Here is a 27,303-nt window from a genome sequence, read left to right as displayed (position 1 = left end):
CTTTGTAAAGTAGCCTTGTAAAGTAGCCTTTACAAAGTAGCCTTTACTAAGCCTTCGTGTAGGTAGGCTGTTGGCATTCCCTCGAACTGGTGGCCTACTGCTGCTACTAGCGGCAGAAGGTAGGATTCGATGTCTTGGTGACTTGCTTCACTGCTTGAGGCCCTGTATGGAATCGGTGTCTTGTGCTCACACTATGTTTTATTTTTTAATTATTTTTTATTAAATTACTTTAACTTGGAAAATCATCGGTGCTCACCTGATATATCAGGCAAAAAGGCCAGCGATTCCAATCAGGCTTGAGGCGCTTATTTGCTATCGTTTTGTAGAAACTTTCAGCAATTACGGTATGCGTTTACAAGCAATGTAATTAGATAATCTTTATCGATGACATTATACGGAGGCGGCATATTACCGTATCATAGAGTGTTCAATTCAAGTTACAAGCTTGGAGCCGGTATAGGTACGGTAGTTGGTTTTTTGACGTTAGCCATGTCACTCATGGCCCATGTGTCTGCCCTGGCCTCTGCCTCCTCCAATATTATATCAGCGATCGCGAGAGCAGTCAGATCAGGCCTTGGTTATGATCAGCTAAAATCCTACCCCTGAAATTTTCCATGCTACTTTACCATCTGATGTTCCATTTATTGTATCTCTGGTTACTGCTTCCAACTTTCTGTATGTCACGACTCACGACTGTATTTATTTTGTATATGTATTTGAGTCTTTTCTCTGTTATCTCACATGGTTTGCAGACAATGTTGAAAATTCATACAATGTGTTACTCCAATGCTCCTGACGAGTAATAAGACCTTTACAGGCTATAGCTAGTATAGCCTAAGTTTATAAATGATTTTTAACATTTCAATGCAACACAATACTTGTGAGTGTGATACAATGAAGAGATAAGGAAGGTGTCGATCTCGAGGCATCTCATCTCTATCAACTTGTGTTAATTTTTGTCAAAGCACAAAATTGTCTGTCTGTCTGTTCTTCATGTTATTGGATCTGATCGAATTCAATGAGAGATAAAAACGAAGTCTAGGGCGGAGGCTAACCCTCAAAAACACGTCAATTTACATTTCATTTAAATTTTTTTTATCTTTGAAAGTTATGTTCGACAGTTTTCATTTCAAATGATATTGGTCTGGTTCAAAGTTCTTTGATACATGCAGCACATTGATCACAGCAGCACATCAACCAAATAGTGTGATCATGGTCATGCCCTTCTTAATATGGTCAATCGTGTCCATGCACTGTAAGTTTCTAATTACGTTAATCTGGTCCAAGTACCTCTATATCAGTGGTCGGGAACCTATGGCTCGCGAGCCATGTATGACTCTTTCGGGTATAAAATATGGCTCTTTGCCAGATCTATATTTTTGTACTGAATTGATCACTATTGCAGCAACTAAATTTTCATCACGGCCAGAATAATTATTCTCGTGACCGTATAAACATGTCGTTGGGAGGTAAAGACAATGCCGTTTTCAGGATTAGGGGCTCGAACCGCTCTTTTCAAAATCCTCAAATTTATGTTGCTGTCGCGCCGGAGACCAATAATCACTCGCGGGCTCGATGTACCCGACTCAAAATCTTGCATTACACGATACGATGATTGATCAAAGACAATAGCAGACATGGCGACATCCATACGACAGCGCAGTTTTCAAATACGCATTGACTTCATGATCTACGGCGCGAAATGAACTGCCGTGGACGTGACATGCCGAATGACAAACAACGTCATAGCTATCCGCATTCTTGATTGGTAAGAAGCTTTGTGGTGCCGGCGATAAAATGTAGGCGTGTGGCTCAACGTAATATGTATACCACCGAATACTTACAGTTACATTCGATTAGTACCGGTATCAGTTTTAATAAATTCTAAGCTATTTACGATGAATTGCGTTACCAACAGGTGAGGCTTGGCCCGTCTGTGCCTTACATCTCGCTTCGCGCTTTATTTCTGAACAATAAATATGCAAATTGTGTGATTTTGGAAATCAAATGTTCAAAATCATGTCATTAATGAACTGCACATCGATAGAAAATACAAATAGTAATTGGATGTATCACAATTTTCTCTCACTCATACTAACGACAGGTGAGGCACTGCCTCACTTGCCTCCCCTGAACTGACGTCATTGATGTATCACAGCTTAGAGTGGGTCTTAATATATACTGCTGTAGTGACGATGTTTGGCTCCACCTACGCATGTGATCATGGGTTCTCGCATTTAAAGAAGCATAACGCCGAACCTACAGCCTCGTTACTCAAGTTTCAAGCTCAACTTAAGTAACGCAGCGAGCATGATAAGTACGAGTTTTTACAGATAAAATATGGCGCACACGACAAATCCCATGTAGTGAATTCGAATTAGTGCTACGATGACGTCACAGAATTTCATTTGTGACGTTACAGTTGGTCGAAATGTATGGCTCTTTGGGAGTTAAAATGGGAATAATAGGGTCGATGTGGCTCCTAGACAGAAAAGGTTCCCGACCACTGCTCTATATCTACAAAGTGCCTAATTCAGTCCTGTATTTGGCCTGTGTTTTGCACAGGGACAGGGTTAGCTTACTCTGTTATATTCATCATGTTTTTTTATCTTGAATAAACATGTTTCTTGGTATCACAAGTGCGAAGTTCTTTATGCAATATCGCATAGCTAGTCAAAAATGATCTCTGTGCGCGAGATCGTTTCGTACAAGTTAGTTACAGATGTTATTGTCATTCAAAACCGATTTGCCAACAGCCCAACAATATGGATATGGTATTATGTTAATTAAATTTGACATGCCATATTCTTTTTGTACAGCATGAAAACTGATTCAGTTCAATTTTTAATCTGTGATTCGTTTTGCCCATCGCTATTGAACAGTCGTGAAAAAAGAGCACAGATAGATTTGCGTATCATGAAAAAGTGTCGCGTCTCCAAGGCACATTCGGCATATATAATTTAGTCAAGTGATATGTGAGGAATTGCAGTAGATATCTGTGTTTATGCTTGCAAAATATTCCTTTTCAATGTGAAATAATGGAATTTTTTATACATCAGGAATAAAACCTAGTCCACTAACCATTATATTGTGAGTACCTACCTACTTGGATCTTGAAATGAGTGTTGCTACAGCAGAATGCAGTGATGGCACTATTTCGGCACCCCCCTCCAACAACCTCACCACGCTACTTGTAGAAGGCAGTCCACAAAATACGGTTCCTTTGCCGCTGTTGAAAGATACAGACCTTACCAAACAAAGAGGTTTGCTTTTGAGTAAGCTTGCTCAATGTTGTCCGATTTACGATTTCAACAAGACTCTCGACTCGTTAGAAGGGAAAGCGATTAAACGAGCGACATTGAACGAGCTTATCGACTTCATATCATCCGCCACGGATGTGCTGCATGAAGATGTGTACCCGGCAATAATTAACAGCATCACTGTAAATATATTTCGTCCGCTACCTCCTCAGGATGACACAGTTGCCGATGGCGACGAGTGCGACCCGAACTTGGAAGCGTCCTGGCCGCATCTGCAGTTGGTTTACGAGTTTTTTCTGAGAGTCTTGGAATCGGGAGAGTTTCAACCTGCGATCGCGAAAAAATATATCGATCAAAAATTCATCCAACGCCTGTTAGACATGTTCAGAAGCAACGACCCTCGCGAACGGGACTTTTTGAAGACTGCGTTACACCGGATTTATGGAAAATTCTTGCTATTCCGAAGTTTCATAAGGAGGCAAATATCGCATATCTTCCTCACCTACACTTACGAAACCGAAGACTTTGCGGGCATGCCGGAACTGCTGGAAGTTCTCGGCAGCATCATAAATGGATTTTCTCTGCCGTTAAAAATGGAGCATCAGCAATTCTTGCTGAAAGTGCTGATCCCTCTCCACAAGGCTAAAGGCCTGCTGTTTTTTCATTCCCAACTTACCTACTGTGTCGTACAATTCTTGGAAAAGGACCAGACCTTAACCGCACTTGTAGTGCAAGGCATCTTGAAATACTGGCCGCAGACTTGCAGCTCAAAAGAGGTTATGTTCATCAGCGAAATGGAAGAAATTTTGGAAGTGATCGAACCGTCACAATTTGTGCTGATACAGAAAGACATGTTCACGCAGCTATCGAAATGTATATCGAGTCCGCATTTTCAAGTCGCTGAACGTACATTGTACTTGTGGAACAACGAATACATCGTTGGGATGATCGAACAAAACTTTTTCACCATCCTGCCCATTATATTTCCGAGCCTGTATCAGATTTCGAAAAGTCACTGGAACTCCACTATAGTCGCGTTGGTGTTTAACGTGTTGAAAACCTGCATGGATATGAACGAAGAGCTTTTTAACGAGCTTACAGCTTCGTTTAAAAGCGATCGGCAGAAAGAACTGGAAAGGCAGAGAGACAGGGAAGATTTTTGGAGGCGAATCGACGAATTATGTTTGAGAAACAGATCTCTTCTGATAAACGATTAGGATGAGATCACAGGATTTTGTCGGGCTGATATACTTGTAGCGATATTACCAGTGTCGATTCCAATGGCATTATAGCCAAATTGCAACATGACAATACCTTATGATGGGTGGCATTAAACGCTGGCAAGTATGATGTTCTCAATATCAAAGCCTACACTGTAAAGAGATTTCGGAAGCCTCAAACAAATCCGTTCTGTTTTGGTAAATCCTATACTAATACGTTATAGGTATATAGCAAGGTAAATTCTTGGCTAGCTGCAGTTTTTTTGTTATATAATCACAATTGATTAGACATAGCTCTGACAATTGACACTGTTGTCAAGTATATCATTCTTGCAATCTCCATTTACTATCGTAAATGCACTTACAAGGATTATGTTTTGTACTATTACTTTTGTGGGGAAATCAGTATTTTTCTCTGAGGTATAAGCCTTTTGAAACATGTTTGGCACGGATGGGACATATTGAATTTGCTACACGCCAGTGTGATGTGAGGAGATGTGTTATATGTGGGGAGCGACTTTTAAACTAATGATTCCCACCCACCATATGTTCAAAAGTGCTCTCGTGATCACAAACTCGCGAACTTAAGGTGCCATTGATTTTTTACACTACTGTTAATGAAATTCACTTTTTTCCTTCTACTTCGTTTGATTCATCAGTATAATTTTACATTTTCATTACGTTTCCTGATCAGGTACTTTCCTTTTGTGATCGATATGCTTGTCAATGTTACTTCGAATGACTTTGGCGTTTCAATTAGTATTGACGGTATTTGAATCGAGCCTTAGTGTCTGCAATGCACCCACTATGCTTTACGTTCATGCACCAATCTGCGTCGTCTTTTTACTTTTTATGCATTATATGACTAATTGAATGATTTCCCGGCGACCTGCTTTTGAATAGCGTAACAGGTGGTATATCCTAACCTAAACTGTGAGCTGATTAAATTTCAGTTTATTAACTGGCAGCATGTTGACAGCATGAGGTTACCCTTATTGTTTCTGTTCTTTCAGTGTTACCTTGTGTGTTACTGCATCGGTGCTATCAATTGAGGTTTATTACATGCAATTGAAATCTAATAAGGTTGATTGATAGAGTTTGGCTCAAAAAGGGAATATCGTTTGTATTGATCTTGACATATGTCACGCTTAATATGCGATATGTTATGAGTTACAAGTTTTTTCCACCACATGCTTACAAGAAGCATTTTCGTTACTAATTATTAGATAGAGTTTTGAATGCAGATTGCATTTCAGTTGCATTCAATTGGTTGATACATCAGAGTAAAATTAATTTTCAGGTGTTTTGGATATGTGTATTTTTAAATGTTATTTCATTGTGCGTTTTGACGTGTTCGTTCAGTTATGTATGCTTGCTAGTCACTTCCGAACACAGGTAAGGTATTGAGACCCCGCGAGGCTGATTTCTGTACGAACTCCTCTTTCAATTTGTGGCTACATTCCAGTATAATGTGTCGATATGACGATTGAGAATTAGTAGCAAAATGGGATCGCTTTCTTCAAGACCGTTGATGTGTTTTTTTAAGGTACGGCGTTTTCGAACTTAGTCGGGCTTTCATGATTTCCACTCGGTCGAGATTGCTGTATCATTTTTCGTTACATGATAGCGAGTTACCTTTCGTTTTTCTGAATTGTAATCGTTCTCTTTTCTAGCGCATTATGTCTGTCGAAAGCAAAATTGTAAAATCGAAGAGCGATTCAAAAGATTACAGACTCGTTACGTTAAATAATGGTCTGCGTGCGCTTTTAATTTCGGACTTGAAGGGGGTCGATGTCTCGCAAGGAAGAGATACTTTAGCCGATGATAGTTTGTCAGAATCGGGCAGTAGCGACGATTATGATAGTGAATCTGAAAGTGATGGCTCGGAGACTCCTGTAAGCGAGGAAGATAATGAAGAATCTGGCAGAAAATCTGCATCGAAGAGAAAAAAGAAACAAGCTGCAGCGGCTCTGTGTGTTGATGTTGGCTCCTTTTCTGACCCAGACAATGTCCCAGGCCTCGCACACTTTCTAGAGCATATGGTGTTTATGGGAAGTGAGAAATACTCAAACGAAAACAAATTTGATGCGTTCATTACCAAGCACGGTGGCTCTGATAACGCTCACACCGACACGGAACGCACTGTGTTCGAGTTTGAAATACAGCCCGAATATTTTGCCACGGCTTTGGATATTTGGGCGCAGTTCTTTATAGCTCCTCTCCTGAAGTATGACAGCATAAAGAGGGAAGTCAAGGCGGTGGATTCGGAATATGACATGTCCTTGAATTCAGACGGGGTAAGGAAAGAGCAGCTTGTCGGCAAATGTTTATTTCCTCAGGATCACCCGATGAGCAAGTTCATGTGGGGGAATAAAAAATCGTTGTACGAAACCCCGGCCGAAAACGGAATTGACGCCTACGATGCTTTGAAGAGTTTTCATAAAAAACATTATCTCGCGAATAACATGACTCTGACTTTGCAATCCCCAGAAGAGCTAGATACATTGGAAGCTTGGGTTAGTGAAATCTTTGAAAAGATTCCATCAGGAAATAAAGACAGTACTGAGTTTCCTTTGGCAAAACCGGAATCAAAACCGTTTCGATTGCTGAAAATAGTTCCTGTCAAAAACTTCCAAGAAATCGAGATCATTTGGGTTTTGCCTCCACAGCAGAAGTATTATCGCACCAAACCTCTGCACTACATGTCTTGGCTTATTGGGCACGAGGGGAAGGGTAGTATCCTGTCGTTATTGAAGGAGAAAAAGTTAGCTCTTTCTCTATGCAGTGGGAACGAGGGTTCGGGATTTGAGTATAATAAAACATGCTCCTTGTTTAAAATCGGTGTCATTCTAACAGACGAAGGCCTTTCGCGGTACTGTGAAGTTTTGGATATGATATTCCAATATGTCGCGATGTTGCAGAATGAAGGTCCATGCCGTCGTATATTCGATGAGATTCGTAAGATCGAGGATATCGATTTTGCGTACGAGGAAGAAGAGCCTCCGATGGAAAACGTAGAGAAATTGTGCGAAAACGTATTGCTGTATCCGGAAGAGGAAGTGTTAACTGGTGACGATCTTTTGTCCGAATATAATGAAGAATGCATCAACAACGCTCTCAAAGCGTTGACTCCAGAAACTTGTACAATATTACTGAGCGCTCCCTCTTTTAAATCGATGGAAAACACGGAAAAGGAACCGTGGTTTGGTACGCAGTATCAAGAAACCATGATATCCGAAGATTGGCAGACTAAATGGCGAGAAGGTTTTACGAAAGATGGAATTGACGAAAGCCTGCATTTGCCGCGTCCAAATAAATTTATCGCTGAGAATTTTGAAGTGAAAAGCGAAACCGACGGATCTTCTGTCGATAATACGAAATATCCGAGATTGCTTTCCAGCCCAGAGTCGAGTTACAAACTTTGGTTTCGTCAAGATGATAAATTTAAACTTCCGAAAGCGTACGTGCGTATGCGGCTTATCAACTCTATATCGTCGAGAACACCGCAAAATGCAGTCTACTTGGAGATTTTCAATCATTTGCTGAAATACAATCTCGCCGAAGCTGCCTATGATGCAGACGCGGCGTCACTCACGTACAACTCCGAGGCTGGCGATGGCGGGGGCCTTGTATTGAAATTTTGTGGATTTAACGACAAACTCGAAATTTTAATGGACACTGTTGCGGACCGCCTGGTCAATTTTGAAACTACGCAGCAAGACTTCGAACAGAGACTCCTGCAGCATCGACGTAGTTATTACAACGCCTTGATAAAACCGGGCAAGCTCGCGAAAATGCTCAGGCTGACTATCTTGAGGAAGTACGCCTGGTCTTCGGTCGATAAGTATAACGCTTGTGAAGGTTTGAAGTGCGTCGACTTTTTGGCGTTTGTCAAAGACTTTCTGTCTTCCTTGTCTGTCGAGGCGCTGGTTCAAGGTAACTACACAGACGACGAGGCAGATTCGATCGTGTCGAAGTTCTGCGACAAGTTAAAATCGGTTCCGTTACCGCAAGACAAAATCGTCAAGCAGAGAATCGTAAAACTGCAAAGTCCTCAGCAAGTGTGTAAGGTATCCTGTTTGAATAAAAGCGATGAAAATTCGATGGTCGTAATTTATTTCCAAGGTGACCCGTACTCTGTACGGGACAGTGCTCTTGCACGTCTTGTCGAATGTGTTATGGACGAGCCTTGTTTCGACATACTAAGAACTAAGCAACAGTTGGGATACACTGTCTACGTTCAACATCATCTCACATGTGGAATCATCGGTTTGAGTGTTAACGTCGCGACGCAATCCAGCAAATTCACAGTCGAAGAAGCGGCCAAACGGGTAAACGAATTTGTGACTAAGAAGATGTCCGGTATTATCAGGAAGATGTCAGCGAAAGAGTTTGATTCGCAAAGAAACAGTCTCATTGCCGTGCTGCGTAATGATGATACGCACCTCGGTGAGGAAGTCGGTCGGAATTGGGGAGAAATTCTATCCCGAAAATATCGTTTCGACGCAATTGAAAAAGAGATAACCTTCTTGGAAAATTGCACGCTGTCTGATTTCAAAAATTTCTATGCCGGCTTGTGCTCGAAGAATAACAAAGTGCTACATCTTCAAGTGGAAGGAAATTGTGACAAAGACAATGAGCCTGTCAAGAATGGCGATCTTCCGCCGATTGAGTTGCAATTCTTGGACGTTCCAGAGTCCGACTGCCAATATATTACTAGCATAGAGAATTTCAAGAATACGTCCAGTTATTTTCAGGTGGCCGGAAGCGAGTGAAAATTGGGTTTCAGGGATTGGAGTATAATTTATGATATGCGTTGTTTGGTGTGTACGGACATGAGTTATGTTACCGTTCTTGGTTTGGAGTTGTTCGCGAATCTGAGTTCCGATGGATAAGAATGTATTCGGGGTTGCAGTTTAAGATATCAGAATTTTCTATTACTGTGTTTGAGAAATGAAATTTCAGTTGCATTGGCATATTCACTTGTTCAGAAAACATGTTTGTTGGCTATATGCTACAATACTGTATTTTGTGTCCTCGATTACAAGGACGAAGCCACGATGAAAATTGAAACGAGCAATAATTTTTCGACACTTGAGTAGCCAGAGAAACGAGTGCGAGTAGAGTTGCTAGAACGATCCTTCTGTGGATGTTAGGTATACGCATCAAGCATAATAGACACTGGGAGGGGTTTTGGGTATGTACCAGAGATGTGGAGTCGGAGTCTCGATAAATTTCACCATAAAATTGTCATACAATGAAAAGATGGTTCGTATGTGAGGTCGTGGTCCAGTAATCTCAAGGTCGGAGTTGGTGACAATGCTCCAACTGCATTAACATCGAACCAACTGTTCTCAAATTGCTGTTTACAGACGTTATCAAGCTCTTCACGTAGGTGGATTTCCAGAAACATAATTTCGTCGAATTAGAATAATAGATTGCTTCACTTGATAAAAATATTAACTAAAAATGTAATAAACGTATAAATTTCTTGAATAAACTGGGGGAACGTCAGGTTTCTGTGAAGCGGAGTCGATGTTCATCATTTTCAATTTATTTTTATCAAACCAACAGACCACAATATTGCGATATGATGGAAAGTAGGAGGGTGCCGAAACGACTTGAAGTAGTCTTTTAATCAGACACCCACCTTGAACTACAGCATGTAAATAAGAGGCATGCACTGCACACTGGATTTAAGAAAGGATAACATAAAAGGAAGCGGCATGAAAATGAATGCGGCATGTGTCTGCAGGCGAGGTCGATATGTCATATTGTGGTCCGGTAATCTTGAAGGCTGACTGGTATAGTGGTAAAATGAATCGACTCCGCAGCCCTGCTATATACAAACATGTGAAAGTGGTTCGCGTCAGTTGGGTGTTCCGGGTTACGGCTCGTGTCCATGTCGGCAGGGGTGGTTGTGATTTGGGATCGCACCTCATGTGCTACTGAACGTGATGTTTCGAATAGGGATATATAATATCTCTGCTTTCGAAGAAGCAATTTGCGACTGCAACTACATGTAACAACAAAATTTTTATAGACCTATAATCCTACATACGGGCCAGAGGAAGCCAGTAGTAACAAGTAGTTTTGCTTTTTCGAAGTACTCAAGTATTTATTTTTCGTACTTGCGCTACTTCTTCGAGTAATAATAATTTTAGACAACTTCTACTTGGCAGTTTTCGCGTTTTTAAGTTAATAGCCTTATTTGGAAGTTGCTACTGTTGTAGCTATATATAGGCTACTTGACGTTATATATATAGGCCCTACTTGAGTCCTACTAACGACGACTACTTGGACCAATGGTGGATCATCGTCACAAAATCGAGTAGTAGGCTAAATATCGTAGGCCCCGGCTATATTATGGCAAGGATAGAAAATTCCATGCCCAGAGAGCGCTAAATATTTCGGCTCAAAATGGCGTGTTCTGACATGGAAATGTGAGTTCTCTAGAGCTGTGTGAAACGCGCATCGGCAATCTTAAAAAACGCTCATGGCAGCTAGTGGTAATCTTGCACTGAACTGAATATAGTTTTGTAATGCGGTATTTACAGAAGAAATTCCCGTTCGTCAACCGTTACAAAGCTGTGAATTTGCATTTTAAATTTCCTGAAACAAAAAATCACGACAAGCTGTGATCATATAGACTTGGGGTAATCGTGATTAGTAATCGCAGGACCGAAACAGCACTTGCCAAAAACATTGGGTCGTTGTGATTAACATAATGATTATATGTGTGCTCCCGAAGCTCCGGTCACGGGATCGACAGAACGGTCGCGAAAGGCGAAAAGACTGGTTGTGCGGGTTTTCTGAAACGTTTTAAAATACATTGAACTATATTACAGTCGTGGGCCTCCAGACTCCCAAGGGTAACTAAGCAAACCTCTGGCACCAGACCCCCTTTATACGAAGCGCCAATCGGCTTAGAAACACACAGTTAATAGTGTGTATCCCCTACTATACAAATTCATAGTCACGCAAAACGTGAGAAGATTTTCAACGTCATGAATGAAATTCCTCAAGAATATTGGAAGGCCTACAATAAATTGCATACATCTGCCTCATCCCACTTGACCAGCTTTAGCGATGGAGTGGTGTCTACGAATATTTACGGCACCGCACGTCATTCATAATTATTACATATGTCAAAGAAAAAAATTCTTTCGTGATATGCACACAGGTCCAAACTGGCAATTCTTTACTGGGCGTATCATTTTCCTCTGTGTTCCTATTTGTGCTGGCCTCATATTGCAAGGAAAGCTGGTCTATTCCACGCCAGCCTCCGGACAATGGACATAGGCTATTTATATCGAAGGTTTCGACCAATTATATGCGGCCATCGTTTTGAGCCGACGTTTTCTGTCCGTCGATTTTTTTGGGCAGCACACTTCGCGGAATTGCATGTTGGCCGAAACTCTATATGCTTTGCCTTTTGATGTTTATAGCGGCGCGGTAATGGCCGAGACTAAAATGCCGGGGCTCGCTTTAGTCCCACACCCCCAGGTTGCACACACTATCATCCCAGCGGCCTCAAGCGATATTAGAAATACACCGATTTCTCATACTTGTGAATGCAGTATTCTTTTTGTAAATTATGCATATTTTTGTTAGGGGCGTCCAGTATAGTTATATTAAAATCGAGAAATCTGGCGACAATAAATCGCGCGAAGAAAAATTGTAATTTGACTAAATCTCTGAATCCCTATACTTCAAAGCGGTGGTTCTAGGCTCATAAACTATTTTACACCGCGACCCAAATCTAAATTAGCCTATATTTCATCTCGCAACCCAGGCCTCACGCATCGACATGAATGCTGCATTTTTAAATGCAAATAGGCCTATGCTACGTATATTTACGGGCATTTATGAAATAGAGAATAAGGCGCAGGCAACAACTATAGGTGTACGCAATGCAGTTCTATGAAACATGTGCGAGGCACGCTATTTCAAATCGGGGTGCATTTTCCTCTTTTGTCCACATTTGTACTGCGGCGCTCAGATTGCAAGGACGAGACTATTCGGGGACGACCATTTCGAAGGCCAGACACATCAATATTGAAGATTTCGGCCAACCCGCAACAGTCATTTGGACCAAGGTTTTAACGCATTTATCGCGTTTTTCGCACCGCTTATTGGCCGTAGCCGCATATGGGCCAACACTTTATGTCTTCGTGTGTCCCGACGCGGGCGGAAAGGGCGGTCTCGATCGAAATACGGTTGCACAATGCACTCCCCGCAGCCCAAACGGTCTCCAGCGGCGTTAAGCGATACTAGGAATATTCTTCTCTTTCACAATTGCGAATAAAGTTATTGATTCATTCGGGTAAATTATGCGTAGAAAAAATATCGAGTGCGGCGGTTACGGCCGCGCTCTTTCCCTCCCTCTATACTGCGATGGGGGGAGCTTTCTGTCCGATAGTCTGCGATGGTATTTACAGCAAGTCCTTATATGTTACGGACAGAGGTGGTCAAAGTAGCCAAGAAAGCTACTCAAGTAGAAGTAGAAGTACAGACGAAAAAATCTACTCAAGTACGAGTAGAAGTACTTCTTTCATAAGCAACCTAAAACTACTTGAAGTAGAATTGACTGACTTTAAATCTATTCAAGTAAGTAAGTAGTTTTGAAAACGATCGCAATTCGTTCGCATTAACTGTCAAAAGCTGCAAATTGACGTGTGCGGAAGGTGTAGAGCGCTTGATTCATATTGATGCATCCCAGGAGGTGTCAATTTTTGACAGAATAAGCAGTCGTCCATATGATGAGATGTAAATGATAGTATTGATATGGAATGCGATACTATCCTAATTCTTTGTTTACTCGAAAATCCCATTTTAGAGAATATCATGGCATGTTGCCCTCCCCCATAATATAATGCCCCTAGTTTAGTCGAAGAGCAATACGGAGAAGTTGTGTCGGGTGCGGCTTTAACACTTTGCGTAATTAGTATAAGTTAATTTAAAATATGGCAAATCGTAAAAATGCCATATAGTATATAGCTCTATTTTCGGAAAGTATAAGACTTGCTTTGTACTTCAACATGTATGTTTTCCAGACAAAAGAACTAAAACTTTAATTAGCACTCAACGTATAATACTGCTGATTGAAAGAAAAATACAAATACTACTTCTAAAAGCGGAAAATATATTTCATGTCTTTTGTCCAGAAAGCTTCAACGGTGGTCTGCTAAAACAGGTCTAAAGTTTAAAAAAAAGTCAGTCCACTTTCCAGATTAGGGCACACCATGGGCTGCTTGGTATAATAGGTTATTGCTAGATTGGGAAACGATAATTTCAAACGTTATAGGGGGCCATACTTACTGAGATGAATTATTTTGTATAGGCGACAATGCAGAGTGAACGGAACCACGCAACCAGGTATCTGAATTATATTCAGCGATACTTTCGTTAAAACACATCTCTCTCATCATATCTACTGTGCGCGAAGCGCAACGAAAATTCTGGGTCTTACATGACTTTTATGAACATTAAATGTTTGTACTACGTGAAAACAGCCTCAAAATTCCTTAGGCTTCTTTCTTATAGGGGGATTAATCTACTTCTACTTGACAAACTGAAAATAGCGAGAAGTAAGTAAGTAGTTCATCAAATATTACCAAGTAGAAGTTGAAGTAGCGGAAAAAAAAAATTATCTACTTGAGTAAGTACCAGAAGTAGAGGAAAACTACTTGAGTACTTCGAAAAAGTGGAAGTACTTCGTTACTGACCACCTCTGGTTACGGATAGCAGAGCTTACAAAATACTTAACTGGCAATGACTGATACGCACGTTCCTGAGTGAGATCTTGACTGGAAGTTCAATTGACGACAATATATTGCCTTCCCCAGATATATTGTACGGACGGTTAGTAATTCGGATAGTTCAAGCAGTAAGTTACAGCGTACATGAGTTTCTTCTTATGAGTCCATCATACAATATGCACTATGTGATATACCAGCGATAAGTCACGTGATATATAGCAATATACCATAACAGATAGGAGAGAGAGGGAGCCAGGGCTCCACCCGAATACAACCCGCGCAAGTTATAGATCTTACCGGAGACAATAATGTCTTACAAATCTTTTCGTAACATCAAACCAAAACCCCCGGAAGAAATAGTTTTGGGGTCTTGTCCCCCAATTTGGGGGTTAGGGTGCGGTTTTTACGGCCCTGAGTCCTGAGTAATTGATTTCAAGGATTACAGAAGCAGCATTATCAAATTATCAAGTAATGGAAATCGACTACATTAGGCAATTTTTCGAAGTAATCGTAATTGATTATTTCACATAATCATTGATTTCCTTGTAAATAGAACGAATAACGATTAGTCAACATTTTACTATTACAACGACTGAATTAACATTCGTGAACAAGGAATGGTGAAATTTATCATATTACTGTTAATTAATGGAAAACCGGACTTGAGCCCGCTGCACAGTAGAGCTCGTCTACGCTTAACGAATTATCCACTCGTAGTATGATGTAGCAGTATAATTCGGTGAGTCATGCAAGCGTGCCGCGGCCCAGGGGTGGGCAAACTTTTTAGCTTGCGGTCGCGGGCCGCATTCAACATTCAACAGGTCCCCAACAGACACACACACAAACACTCACGCACGTAAAGTACCTGATAAAGAGACCAAAAATGTGAATAACAGCAGCGACATTTTCTTTGCACACTGATAGCCGTTGCAATTCCACATTCTACAACACATGTAGGTAGGGCTGGTCGCTATTGTGCTGAATGGGCAAGTTTAGGCGGATAATAATTACTATCTCTTCAAGTACCGGTATAAATTATTCGAAGAGCATGAAAATAGCATCCTGATTTACAAATATTTTTCAGTAAAAAAAACACCAGGTTTGCCGAATTTCGAATGAAAATACACAAAGACACGACTAGGTCAAGTCAAAATACACTAGATCTAGTGTAAAAACACTACTGGTAGGAGTGGCAACACTGACCATAAACAACGACAACGCAGGCTATGTAAGTATAGCTATCACATTCCACAATTAAGGGTTATAGGTATTGCAGTTGAATACAGCATTAAGGCCACAAATAACGACAATACAGTCTATGAAAGTAGCTATCACATAACACAATTCAACGTAGTTATGGATGGAAAATACATTACAGCCACATAAGTAAGGGAACGTATTTGCTCCGCATTATGTGTTGGCCGTCGCTACTGTATAATTCCTACAAGACTGTTGTATTCCGAAATCGGCAGCGCGTTTCAATGTGCTGCGATTGTCCAATTGTCAGCGAATAGTGCATGAGGCAGATTCGTTTGTGCCTCACCTGGCCATTGTTTCTCTGCGATGGCATTGTCTGTAATAAAGCCGAATGTCACCTTCCTTGGTGATTTTTGGGGGGTTCTGGTGCTCTGATACTGTTAATATTTGGATTTTCGGAATCAGTGTGACGATAGCATTTGATTGATACCAGTTATTATGAATTCCGAACTATTTATGATGAATTGCATTGTCACAGGGGAGGCACGACCCGCCCGTGCCTCACTGTGCCTCACCTCTCCTTTCGCGTTGTATTTTGAATAGGAATTATTGAAAATTGATGATGTTGGGTGACAAAATGTTCAAAGTTAGTTATTTAGGAGTATCGATGTAAAATATCAATAATCATCGACTCATGGAGGGTTTTCACAATTTTCACTTACTCACCCTGACAACAGGTGAGGAACTGCCTCACCTGTCTCATTGGACCGCACGTCACTGTTTGAATCCATTCGCGGGCCGAACCATATAAATATACACAATATATAAATATTATAGATATAAATACTTCTACACACACAAAGAAGGAATCTATCAAACACACTCGCGAATCGGTTTTATAAGTTGGCCTATACAGCACTAAAAGTAATAAACTTGGTCGTGTTTCCCATCTAAAATCACACTCGTGGCCTGAATTAAGTCATTTACGTTCCACTTTCGGGGACGTTTCGCAATCGAAACCTTTCAAAATGCGGGCCTCGAGGTCGGGCAATCGCGCCACCAATGAAATTAAAAAACACGACGGTAAGCATATAACTTATCATTATCATGTTCAAATATATTAAGAAAAAGTTTAATTAAGTACCCACAGTGATTTGATGTTGAGTGCTCATTTTATCAATATTTTTACGTTTCCTGGCGCTTTCGCGGGCCGCACAAAACGGTGTTGCGGGCCGTAGTTTGCCCACCCCTGCCGTAGCCTATATGTCTGGACATCAACACTGCGCTACCTCGTAGGTAGAAGGATGATGATTGATGACAATCACCAGTATAAATCAAGGGTCACCGATGGAAATCGTAACCGAGCTGCCTTAGCCGCTATATTCGCAGCGACGCTTCGTAATATCCGAATGAGGTGGATTGTGGGTAAACGTATGTTCAATTGTTCATGAAGGATTAACTGTTTTGGCTGAATTTTGGGCAATATTGGTAATATAGGTATAGCACATAATGGGAGATGTGGTATTGACCCTGTTGCCCTTTGGAGTTTGATAGAGGCTATAGGTCGCCTAACAGTCATTTCGATTTCACTAAAGCCGTAAAATAGATAAATAACATCACCACTAAAGTATCACAAAGTAGGTCTATGCAAAGTATATACATTATACAGTCGCAATCATATGTCACAATAGTTGCAAGCCGACTCTTCTTCAGTAACGAGTATATCGACTTCGGGATACGCCACAGTTTCCAATTGGAGTAAGCAACAGGCGGTCTAGGGGTGTGTATTATCCATCGGAAACCGGCACCGCACAAATGTTTTGATCCGCGAATGACGGGAAAAAATGCCTTGAGCTAGAAATATCTCAAGTACTCGTTCTCGCTGCAACAAAGCGTTGGCATCGGCATGAAGCGAGAGGTAATCAAAAACCAGTGTGTTGATGAAACGGATAGCAAGGAATAGCTGGTTATAACTTATAACTGCACCGTATGTGCGAAAAATAGCATCCGATGGGCGGCTTGTAGGAGTGTCATTGTGAAACTGGAGTCGCTAAAACAAAGTTAATTCACATGGGATTGTAATAGTCAATCCAACAAAATAGCATCGTGCAATCATGATCAAGATTAGATCATTGATGTTACGAGGCAGAAATTCGCATCTACGAAATGCAACGGCAAAGTCCCGTTCCGTCGCGCGGCAAAGCTACCGAGCGGAGGCGAGGGTTGTCAGCAACGACAATGACATGTTTTCAAGCGACAGAGTTACTTTCGGTAACATGACTTCGTTGGAAATGATGCGTTCGATGGCGGTGCTTTGGATCTGTTCTATACCTGGTTTTTCAGACAACGCTTCTAAGGTGTGGTTAATTTAAACTTTACTGCATATACAATCCGTGTTAGCCAGGATGAATGTGTATTTCGCCCCCCGTGGTTGTACGGCGGGTACGCCTATATGAATTCACGTCTATTCACGTTATGATATTTTATGTATCAGGGGTGGGCAGCTGGGCAGATCTTCTTCATGCGCGACCGCATATCAAAAATCTTAGTTTTAAAAGAGCCACAACACAAAAATACAAATATACAAATTTATTCTGTCATAATGAAATGTAAGCTGTCGAATGAAGTTTATTTTTGTGTGGTGATACGATGGTAACCAGCTGGGTTGCAGTCTGGAGCATTTTCTTCAAGTGCTGCTGAACAATCAAGGAAGATTTCAGCTCGTTAAACTTATTACTCCGTAAATCTGTTTTCGTTTGCTAACTCGTGACAATTCTTTGGTGTTTGATTCCGCAATTACGATTCACGTTACTAGCTTTGCAATTATTGAGCGAATCTTGACGTATGAGGCAAGTGGCTTACCTCCATTCTATCACTGAATGCACAATCTTCCTCCCATTCTGTTTCAAAAATTCTATTTTCCTGTTCACACTTTCTTTTCTTGCAATTATCGCTCATTTTCTTGACCAAATTCTGCAGTTATTGCCAGCCTTTACAATGCAAATGGCAGAGCCGTAATCACCATTGTTAAACCGGAAATGATCGTGACCGGTGCTACCGCGAGTAATTCGGCAATCAAATCCATTGTTGATAACGATGATACATCATTGATTGATGACCAGACCATGACCAATTTATCATGCACCATTGTTGCGGGTGAAACGTTTATGAGAACTCGATTCGAGAGTTCAAATTGTTTAAGTTCTAACCATTTGTCACAAGTGAGAAAGAAACAACACGAAAGCAATGCGCATATTGAATATACAGTACGTGATAGAATATAACATCCATTTATAATGAGGTTAAACCTCTCTAACCTAATGAGTTAACGCATGTGAAATCGTTAAAGAGCCGCAGTTTACCCACCGCTGCGATATACCATCAATATTAACTCAAATGTTTCGGAATTGTTGCTGTCTGGTATTCAAAGCGTTTCGACATCAATGGCCAATGGCCATATTATATTGGATCGATTTCTTTTTTTAATCCTGACCTGCTGACTTTTATGATCACACGGTACACATTCGTTCTAAGCTTTTAGGCCAACTCGTTGTTACGCAAAGTTTCAAAGTTGTCTCATCAACTGTTGCTACAACGACTTGATTTCGTTCCATTTTTGACATTTACGAGCGACATTACTATATGTTGCATCCAGGATAAACACCGATTTCTGTTAGTTTAACGATCTCCTTGTCATATTTATAGATACTCAACGCCGGGAAAATCTGTTTGGGGAGGCCTCTCTTCACAAGATTGATGCGGTACACCGCATACGGACAATTTGTGGCTGGCGACGAAATAAAGGAAATTCAGACCACGGCGAAATGTTTGGCACAAAATAACGTGGCTCAGATGCTCGCCGTTCCGATCGAAGCACCGGACTATAGCAATGAATCAACGACGTATGTGTTTTGTCAGTTATGAACTATCGTACTATCAAGGATACTGGGAATATACTATACATACATACAGTAAACTTTGCTCAATTCAAACACTGGATAACCACTTTATTCGGTCAAAATGCTCGGGAACGGAACAAAGTAAAGTTTGCACGTAAAAACCCTGCTTATATTCGGACACAGGCTCGCAATACCTATCAATAGGTTACAGTACCTCGTTACACAATATGAGAGAATAATATAGTGAAACAATTACAATCCATGCAGTAACAATCGATAATTAACTCATAGAAGGGCCGTTCCAGCTTCACAGTCACTTATAAATGGATACAACTGTGTGCATCTTGTAAAACAGATTGGTACACAAAAGTTTAGTAGAAAAGGTGAAATTGCTCACTAACGTAAACGAAGAAAAAAGTAAAGACGCTTCCTTGACGGTTCGACAGGTAGTTGCGTTGGCGAGGATGTCAACATAGCCTACTATTAGAAACCTGTATGCGTGTGTTTCAAGGTAATACAGTATTTGTTGAAAGGTGGTATCGAAAATAGTGTACAATACCACTAACCTGAAGGTATAACTAATGCGCATTTTATGCGATGTGCCAATTACTGCAGTATAACGAAGTTGCAATTCATTAATTACGCAACAATACCGTATTACAGGGGTGGGCAAACTACGGCCCGCGGGCCGCATGCGGCCCGCAACACCGTTCTGTGCGGCCCGCGAGAGTCTGAAAAAACTTTTTAAAAATATTGATAAAATGGGCACTAAAAATCGAATTAATGCAGTGACTTGATTAACTTTTTATTAGTATATTTCACCATGATAATTCTAAGACAGTTATTCTCAAACTGGTGCGCGCGCCCCCCTGGGGACGTGAAAGCATCTGAAGGGAGGCGCTAAGCTGCGCTTAACAGAAAAAATTTTCGCGCTCCGCGCGATTTACATCCAGTTCAATGATATTGCTCTGTCTTTAGTCTGAATTACATCTACAAATCTCTCATCCACAGTCGTAACCTTCCATGCCATCAAACTACCCGTTAGGTTTGCTAGCAACCTGGTTGCGTTTTGTGATATGACGATAAGGGGGCGCAAGATCTTTCACCACCATAATTGTCTTAAAAAGTTTGGGAACCACTGATCTAGGGAAAATACTTAATATCACCCAGCGAGTTAGCTGCAACGAGATTGAAATAATTTGGATCACGAGTGGGATTTCAGATTGGCCACTCCATTTTTAATTATTTCAGTGTTGTGCTGATAAAAAACGATTCGGGCGTGTCTTAGGTAGATTCGTTGTCTGTATGCGTAAAATTGGGGTATTTATATTTTATCCACACATAGTAGTGTAATGGTTATGCGTCCGGCTTCTCGAGCGGTAGGTCGTGGGTTCGATCCCCGGCCGGGTCATACCAAAGACTCGAAAAATGGTATCCGCAGCTATCCTGCTAGGCGCTCAGCAATCACGGATAGCATGGAGGAGAAAAAAAAACGGGGGCGCAGACTAGATGACCTCATGGGGCCGTATCGCAACTCCGTCGCCAAAGCATCTCGATGGTGCAGGCGAGAAAGAATATCATATCTCTCTCTCTCTCTAGTAGAAGCGTGTTTGATGCTAACATGGATGCTGTCAGCATTGTGTGTCCTGGAACTGAACCAAAAGTGGAATTGGTAAATCAATGAGCAGATCGCTTCTCTCAGATTTAAATTTCAATCCTGTTCTAACAATCGGCTCAACCGACTTTGATCTCTATAGTTTTGACAAATTGGTTATTGAGGTCCTACAGCCTATGAGATCTCACCACTCTATATGTTTCTGACGCGTGTACGATATCCTCAATGCAATGTTTGGTTTGTTTTAAATAAGCATAACTGTATTATCTCCATGTCCTCACTATATAATCAAATATCAATATTGCGTTTTGGTTTATAATCCCAATTTTATACAGTGCGGCCCGCGAATGGATTCAGATGTTGAATGCGGCCCGCGAGCTCAAAAGTTTGCCCACCCCTGCCGTATTATAAATGCTGTGTGCGGCTTTATGCACGGCCATGAAACGAACAATTTGATTTTCCGCGCAACTCGGACAAAGTCGTTTCTCCGACCAAACTGTCCGAAGCGGAAACAACTGTATAATACAGCACGTCATGTATTCTATTACTGCAACTGCAACATTTCACCCAGAATCGATCCATTCCAAGACAACCTGAGAAAGTCGCTCGATTGCGTTGAGATATCGCGTTCAACTAAACTTGAAGGGAAGAATTGCCTCATGCAAATCAAGCTCACTGCCCTTGTGGACTTCGATGCGCTGGTGAGTAGGGCGGTTAAAAATGCGTTTAACCTGAAAAAATGGTATTGATGCTTTGATGGACCGCTGCCTTTAATAAAATGAGTAAATGACGGCCGGGCCACTGATATTCGTGGGAAAAACTGGTGCGCCTGGTCTTATGTCGCGGTGAGAGAATATATAGTATGCAGTAGTCATTAATTAATGACAGTCAACAACAACGCGGGTATTTCACCATCATTTTATTAATTTTTTATCAAATCAATACACCACATTGGAATATAACAACAAGATAGGAGGGTGCCGAAACGACTTGGACTAGTCATTTAATCAGACACCCACCTTGGCCTATACACTCTACAGCAGTGGTCGGGAACCTTTTCTGTCTAAAGAGCCATATTGGCCCTATTTTTTTCCATTCTAACTCCCAATGAGCCATACATGTCAATCAAGTGTTACGTCACAATTGAAATTGCGTGACGTCTTGGTAGCACTAACTCGAACTCACAACATGGGATTCATCGTGTGCGTCACATTTTCTTTGTAAAAACTCGTACTAATTATATTGGTTGCAATATTCAAGCTTGAGCTTGAAACTTGAGTTATGAGAACGTACGTTCGTGGTTATGCTCCTTTAAATGCGAGAATCCATGATCACATGCGTAGGTGGAGGCAAAAATAGTCACTACCACAGTATATAACCATACCCACGTTAAACTATGATACATCAGTGACGTCGGGTCAAGGGAGGCAAGTGAGGCAGTACCGCACCTGTCGTCAGGATGAGAGAACGAAAATTGTGAAACATTAAATTACTATTGGTATTTTTTATCGATGTTCAGCTCATGAATGAAAATATTTTGAACAATTTTCTCCCAAAATCACACAATTTGCATATTTATTGTTCGAAAATAAAGCGCGAAACGAGAGGTAAGGCACAGGCGGGCCAAGCCTCACCATTGGGGCCAAGCCACCAATTCATCGTGAATAACCTAAAATTTATCATAACTGATGTTGATCGAATATAACTGTAACGATCCCGAAAATCTAAATACTGGTCGACTCTTAATTCTCAAAGTATTCGAAGGTAATATATAATGTTGCACTGCACACCTACACTTTATCTCGGGTCGTACATAGCTACTTACCGATCAAGAACGTGGATAGCTATGACGTTGTTTGTAATTCAAGACTGTAATTTTGAATGTAACGTCCACGGCAGGTCATTCCGCGCCGTAGATCAGGAAGACGATGCTTGTTGAAAACTTCGTTGTTATATGGACATCGCCATGTTTGCTATTCTCTTCGATCAATCAACTTATCGTGCAATCCAAGATTTTGAGTCGGGTACATGAAATTCGCAATGGGATATTGGTCGCCGGCGCGACTGCAACTTAAATTTGAGGAATTTGGAAATAGGGGTACGAGCCCCTAAACCCGACGGCGGCATTGTCTTTACCTATCAAAGACATATATATACTTTCACGAGACTAATAATTCTGGCCTTGAAAATTTTCCAACTATTGCTGCAGTACTGGTCAATTCAGTACGAAATTAAATATTTGGCAAAGAGCCATATCTTGTACCGAAAAGAGCCATGTATGACTCGCGAGCCATAGGTTCCCGACCACTGCTCTACAGCATGTAAATATGAGGCATGTACACTGGATTTTAGAATGGATAATATAAGAGGAAGCGATAAAATGAATGATGCATGTGTCGGTATGAGAGGTCGATAAGTCATACGCCTTGTAACATATCATTCATATAAATGTCGCAGATAACATTTTGGCGATGATAAACAGTTCATTCTTTTGTAAATGTATTAGTAAGTCCAAAGCACCAAAATATTGCGAAGCAATGTTACAAAAGAAAGGAGTTTAGTAAACCGAGCAGGCAATAGGAACAGAGTTGAAATTTGCGACAACTTCGCTGTAGCGGTTCCTTTTTGCTCCGTTGTACTACGAGATGCTACTATAACTCTCTGACGCAAGGGTCTCGTGTTCAAATGTCAGCTACAGTGCCATATTGCTTTTCGGTTGATTTGCAATGGATCAATATAACTGATTGTTTCTACCGAATCACATAAAACGTTCTGGAATTTATCGCTACATAACATTTTGATAGATTTATTGGATTGAACAAACCATTTACTTCCGTTGCGTTTGTAAGCCACGTAAACGAGCGGTATTCCGATGTTTATACCATTTTTCATACTCCTATCGCGTATAGTTAAACGTGGTATCAAAACCTTGCCGTTCTCAGGAATCGTTTTCTAAAGTGATCGCCAATGCCGAAATGTGCAACTCCGACAGACTGCGAGAATGGATCACAACAGGATGCCATACAAATGACTTGGTAGCTATTGTGTTGTTTGTGATTGTTTGTAGCGAATGAGCATACAAGACGTTTCGAAATACATTCGGTTTTAGGCCTCGATTGCCCCGTCGCTGACTGGGAACGAAGCGAAAAAACTTGCTGACGGCGTCAGCAGAATTTTGGAAGTCGTTGAGCACGCGGAAAAGAGGGGTGTTTGCGTGTTGATCGACGCCGAGCATACTTGGATCAATCCGGCGATTCAGGAACTTGGAGTCACTCTGATGAGGATCTACAACAGGCGAACGCATGTTGTCTACATGACATATCAAGCTTATCTGAAAGTAAGTGATTTGATATGGTCCTACCTTCAATATAGTATAGATTAATAGGTTTAGTGCAAACAGGTAAATATTCAGTACAGTGTTTCATATCCTTTTTTAGCGCTCATGCCCTTTGAGATATCATGAAATATTCTCGTCTACAATGATCGGCGGAAGCCAATTGTTTTCGACATATAAAATTACTAGGGGACGAAAAGGCGTGAAAAGTTGTGAATTCATTGAAATTCTGACACGGGTATATATGAAGTATATTGTGCATTCGATTAATCGTTAATGCGTGAAAAATGTTGCTTACTTAATTCGATGCACCCTTTAAAATTATTTCATAAGTACGAATTATCAGATTGCTCCTTCGTAAAGTCAACCTCGTGGTCTAACTCTTGTTACTCTGCCACTTCTGGCGGCTTCGTTGATTATGTTGTGGTGATTACTGTGGGCCGTAAGACACCATAAATATTTTAGTCACATGGTCGCGAGTAATAAATCAATTCCGCTTTTATAGTCAAGTCGAGTCATATTCAATTCGCCACCGATTTGAGTCCAAGCCTCGGTGTTGAGACCCGAGACCGAGTCCAAGTGATCGTGTTCAATATTCATTCTCGAGTTCTATCTTGTTCAACTCCCGTTTTTACAACTTTGTTTTGGTGATTTTGTGTGCCTCGCATTCATAATATATAGTAAGTTTCCTCACTGTATGCGGTTTCCGGCCCTATTTTACAAACACCAGTACAGATATATTGTTGGAAGTTACAACGGAATGCCTTCCTATATTCTCTAGTCATGGGTAATGACTCGAGTACAAGTCTAGTCAATACAAAAATTGCCTCAAGTCGAGTCATTTTGAATATTTTTGAAAGTGACTCGAGTCAAGTCGAGTCACCAAAAATCGCGACTCGAGTCGTTACAACCCTGATACGGTCAACTATTATCAGCAAATGTTCGCGACAGGAAACAAGGGAGCTGATCAAAAGTCACGCACATCTATGCCGACGGAACAACGCGCACTTTGCTTTGAAACTCGTACGCGGAGCATATGTTGTTGCTGAAACAAAGAAGCATGGATCGCATCCCCCGTACATGTGCGAAGACTGGGAGGCTACAAACAGAAAGTATATATCATATTTATATAGTATGTATGATATTGGTAGGCCTATATACAGGTTTAGATTGAATACGGCGATTGTCCAGAATGTCCACCGGTGGAACCACTGAATCTCCATCTTCCAACCTGTGAAACTGTCCAATAAAGACTCTACTGATCAGTACAAACTCCATCTCTTCTTTAGTTACCACGAATGCCTTGAAGATTTGTTGTCTATGGACTCCAAGTATAATGAAATTGTCATCGCCACGCACAACGAAACCAGCGTTCGTTTAGCAGTCAAACATTTACAAGCAAGGCCTCCGGGATTTCGATCCAACGTCTCGTTCGCGCAATTGTACGGCATGGCCAATTATATGTCCTTTACTCTAGGTAAGTATATAATAATTGCATACAATAGGGTATCTACCAGCGATAGGCCCATAGAGAATTCTATAATTCCCGGATTTATAGTGATTTTTGTTGGTTTTGCGATGGATAAATGTGTATCAACTACACTACAGTTACGGAAATCGCTGCGACAAGTGCCGTGACTAGTGAGTCTGTAGCCTGTGTCAGCATTGTCGAAGAACAGAGGTGGTTAACTTAGTCATTGTCAGTGCTCAAGTTTGAGTATAAGTAACGCCGACAATTTCTACTCATGTAGAAGATGAATTCGTGAATGCGTGCGAAATACTGAAATGATAGTTAGAGCTAGAATTACGTTAACGTTGGTTATGTCGAATATATGCAGGAAAAGACGGTTATCGTTAACACTAAACAGTTGAACGGTAGGCCATGTTGACCAAGATTTTATCAAATTTCTGCAAAAGTACCAATCCCCGGCCAAACGAATGTCATGAGCTGAACTGCTGCGGTATTTTGACCCAAGCCATGAGTATCATTTGGAACGTACTTAATTACGTGAGCATCCAAGCCAGCCACATCTTGCCTACGTATACCACCACGATGCATTTTCGTATGTGCACATTGTGCAGTGTAGTTTTTGGGCCTCGCTATCGCTAGACCTATAAATTCTTCTGTGCCTCTGCCTCACAGTAAAATTTCATTACAATCAGGAAACAGTGGATATCAAGTCTACAAGTCGGTGCCGTATGGAACTGTGGAAGAAACATTGCCGTACCTCGGAAGGCGGGTGAAAGAAAATTGCCTCGTTTTGAATGGCATCAGGAAAGAAATGACGATGCTGCGTAAAGGCCTTGTCAAAAAAATTGTAGGACCATGACAGTCGGCGAGACGTGTTTTCATTTGGTGCTATGATTTGTGCAAACAGTAGATCGTATGCGCGGCAGGACAATCATACTGTTGCGGTAAACTGCTTTATGACACGGACGATTTTCGACTGCTACCAAGTCGCCGTGATTTGAAGTACACAGAGATGTTTTCCCCGTATTATATATATTTTCACAAGAGTCTATGTATATTTCATTTCACATTCTGTATATAGTATATAGGTCAAGCATGCTGCGGCATGGCATTTATTACTGCATGATTGAATGCCCTGCTGTCACCGTGGTAAAATGAAGTGATCAACAAGTTTAATGAACTGGAAAGTATTCATGGTCTTCCCTATTTTTTGTCCTTTTTGTTCTATATTTCTCTCTCTATATATATCAGGGTTCCAATCAAGTAATGAGGTTCCGAATCACAATAGGCTAAGTGATTCTCTGATTTCTCTTACTCGAGTTAGGTCGAGTCGTTTTCTATTTTTTCATCGAGTCAAGTTCCGAGTCATAGTCATTCAACGAAAGGTCGAGTCCGCGTTTAATTGCCATGCAGTGTTCACAATAGTCTGCAAGTCATTTTTTATATTATCTTACCTTCGCGATATTTAAAGTAACTCATTCAGAATAATGTCCATATATTCCGCACTTGGTGATGAAACAGAGACAATAAATCGGAATGAAATACA

General features: G+C 41.0%; 3 protein-coding genes and 1 pseudogene across 4 annotated transcripts in view; 3 read left to right on the top strand and 1 right to left on the bottom strand.

Annotated features, from left to right (window-relative positions):
* LOC145449815 (uncharacterized) overlaps positions 1-20,928 on the bottom strand; it is a 342,177-nt gene extending 321,249 nt beyond the window's left edge. The window contains exon 1 of one of the 2 annotated variants that reach the window (XM_080328254.1): positions 20,677-20,928. The gene's annotated coding sequence lies outside the window, so the exon portion shown is untranslated. The remainder of the gene's footprint in view (positions 1-20,676) is intronic. The other variant, XM_080328253.1, reaches the window with a different exon arrangement.
* LOC145449821 (serine/threonine-protein phosphatase 2A 56 kDa regulatory subunit epsilon isoform pseudogene) lies at positions 143-6,153 on the top strand (annotated as a pseudogene).
* Positions 5,892-9,547, top strand: LOC145449809 (nardilysin-like). The gene is made up of 2 exons (XM_080328242.1): positions 5,892-6,026; positions 6,154-9,547. The coding sequence occupies exons 1-2, from the start codon at positions 5,985-5,987 to the stop codon at positions 9,253-9,255; spliced, it is 3,144 nt and encodes a 1,047-aa protein (XP_080184368.1). The 5' UTR covers positions 5,892-5,984; the 3' UTR covers positions 9,256-9,547.
* Positions 17,312-27,303, top strand: LOC145449819 (hydroxyproline dehydrogenase-like). The gene is made up of 8 exons (XM_080328257.1): positions 17,312-17,795; positions 19,144-19,340; positions 21,524-21,653; positions 23,895-23,987; positions 24,062-24,289; positions 25,238-25,398; positions 25,576-25,763; positions 26,450-27,303. The coding sequence occupies exons 1-8, from the start codon at positions 17,553-17,555 to the stop codon at positions 26,614-26,616; spliced, it is 1,407 nt and encodes a 468-aa protein (XP_080184383.1). The 5' UTR covers positions 17,312-17,552; the 3' UTR covers positions 26,617-27,303.

Source organism: Botryllus schlosseri, chromosome 11 (genome assembly GCF_051294905.1).
Source record: "Botryllus schlosseri isolate E-star chromosome 11, Bs_hap1, whole genome shotgun sequence".
In the NCBI taxonomy this organism is placed as follows: domain Eukaryota; kingdom Metazoa; phylum Chordata; class Ascidiacea; order Stolidobranchia; family Styelidae; genus Botryllus; species Botryllus schlosseri.
The sequence above is the reverse complement of the archived record's forward strand: the minus strand, read 5'-3'. Positions and strand labels throughout refer to the sequence as shown.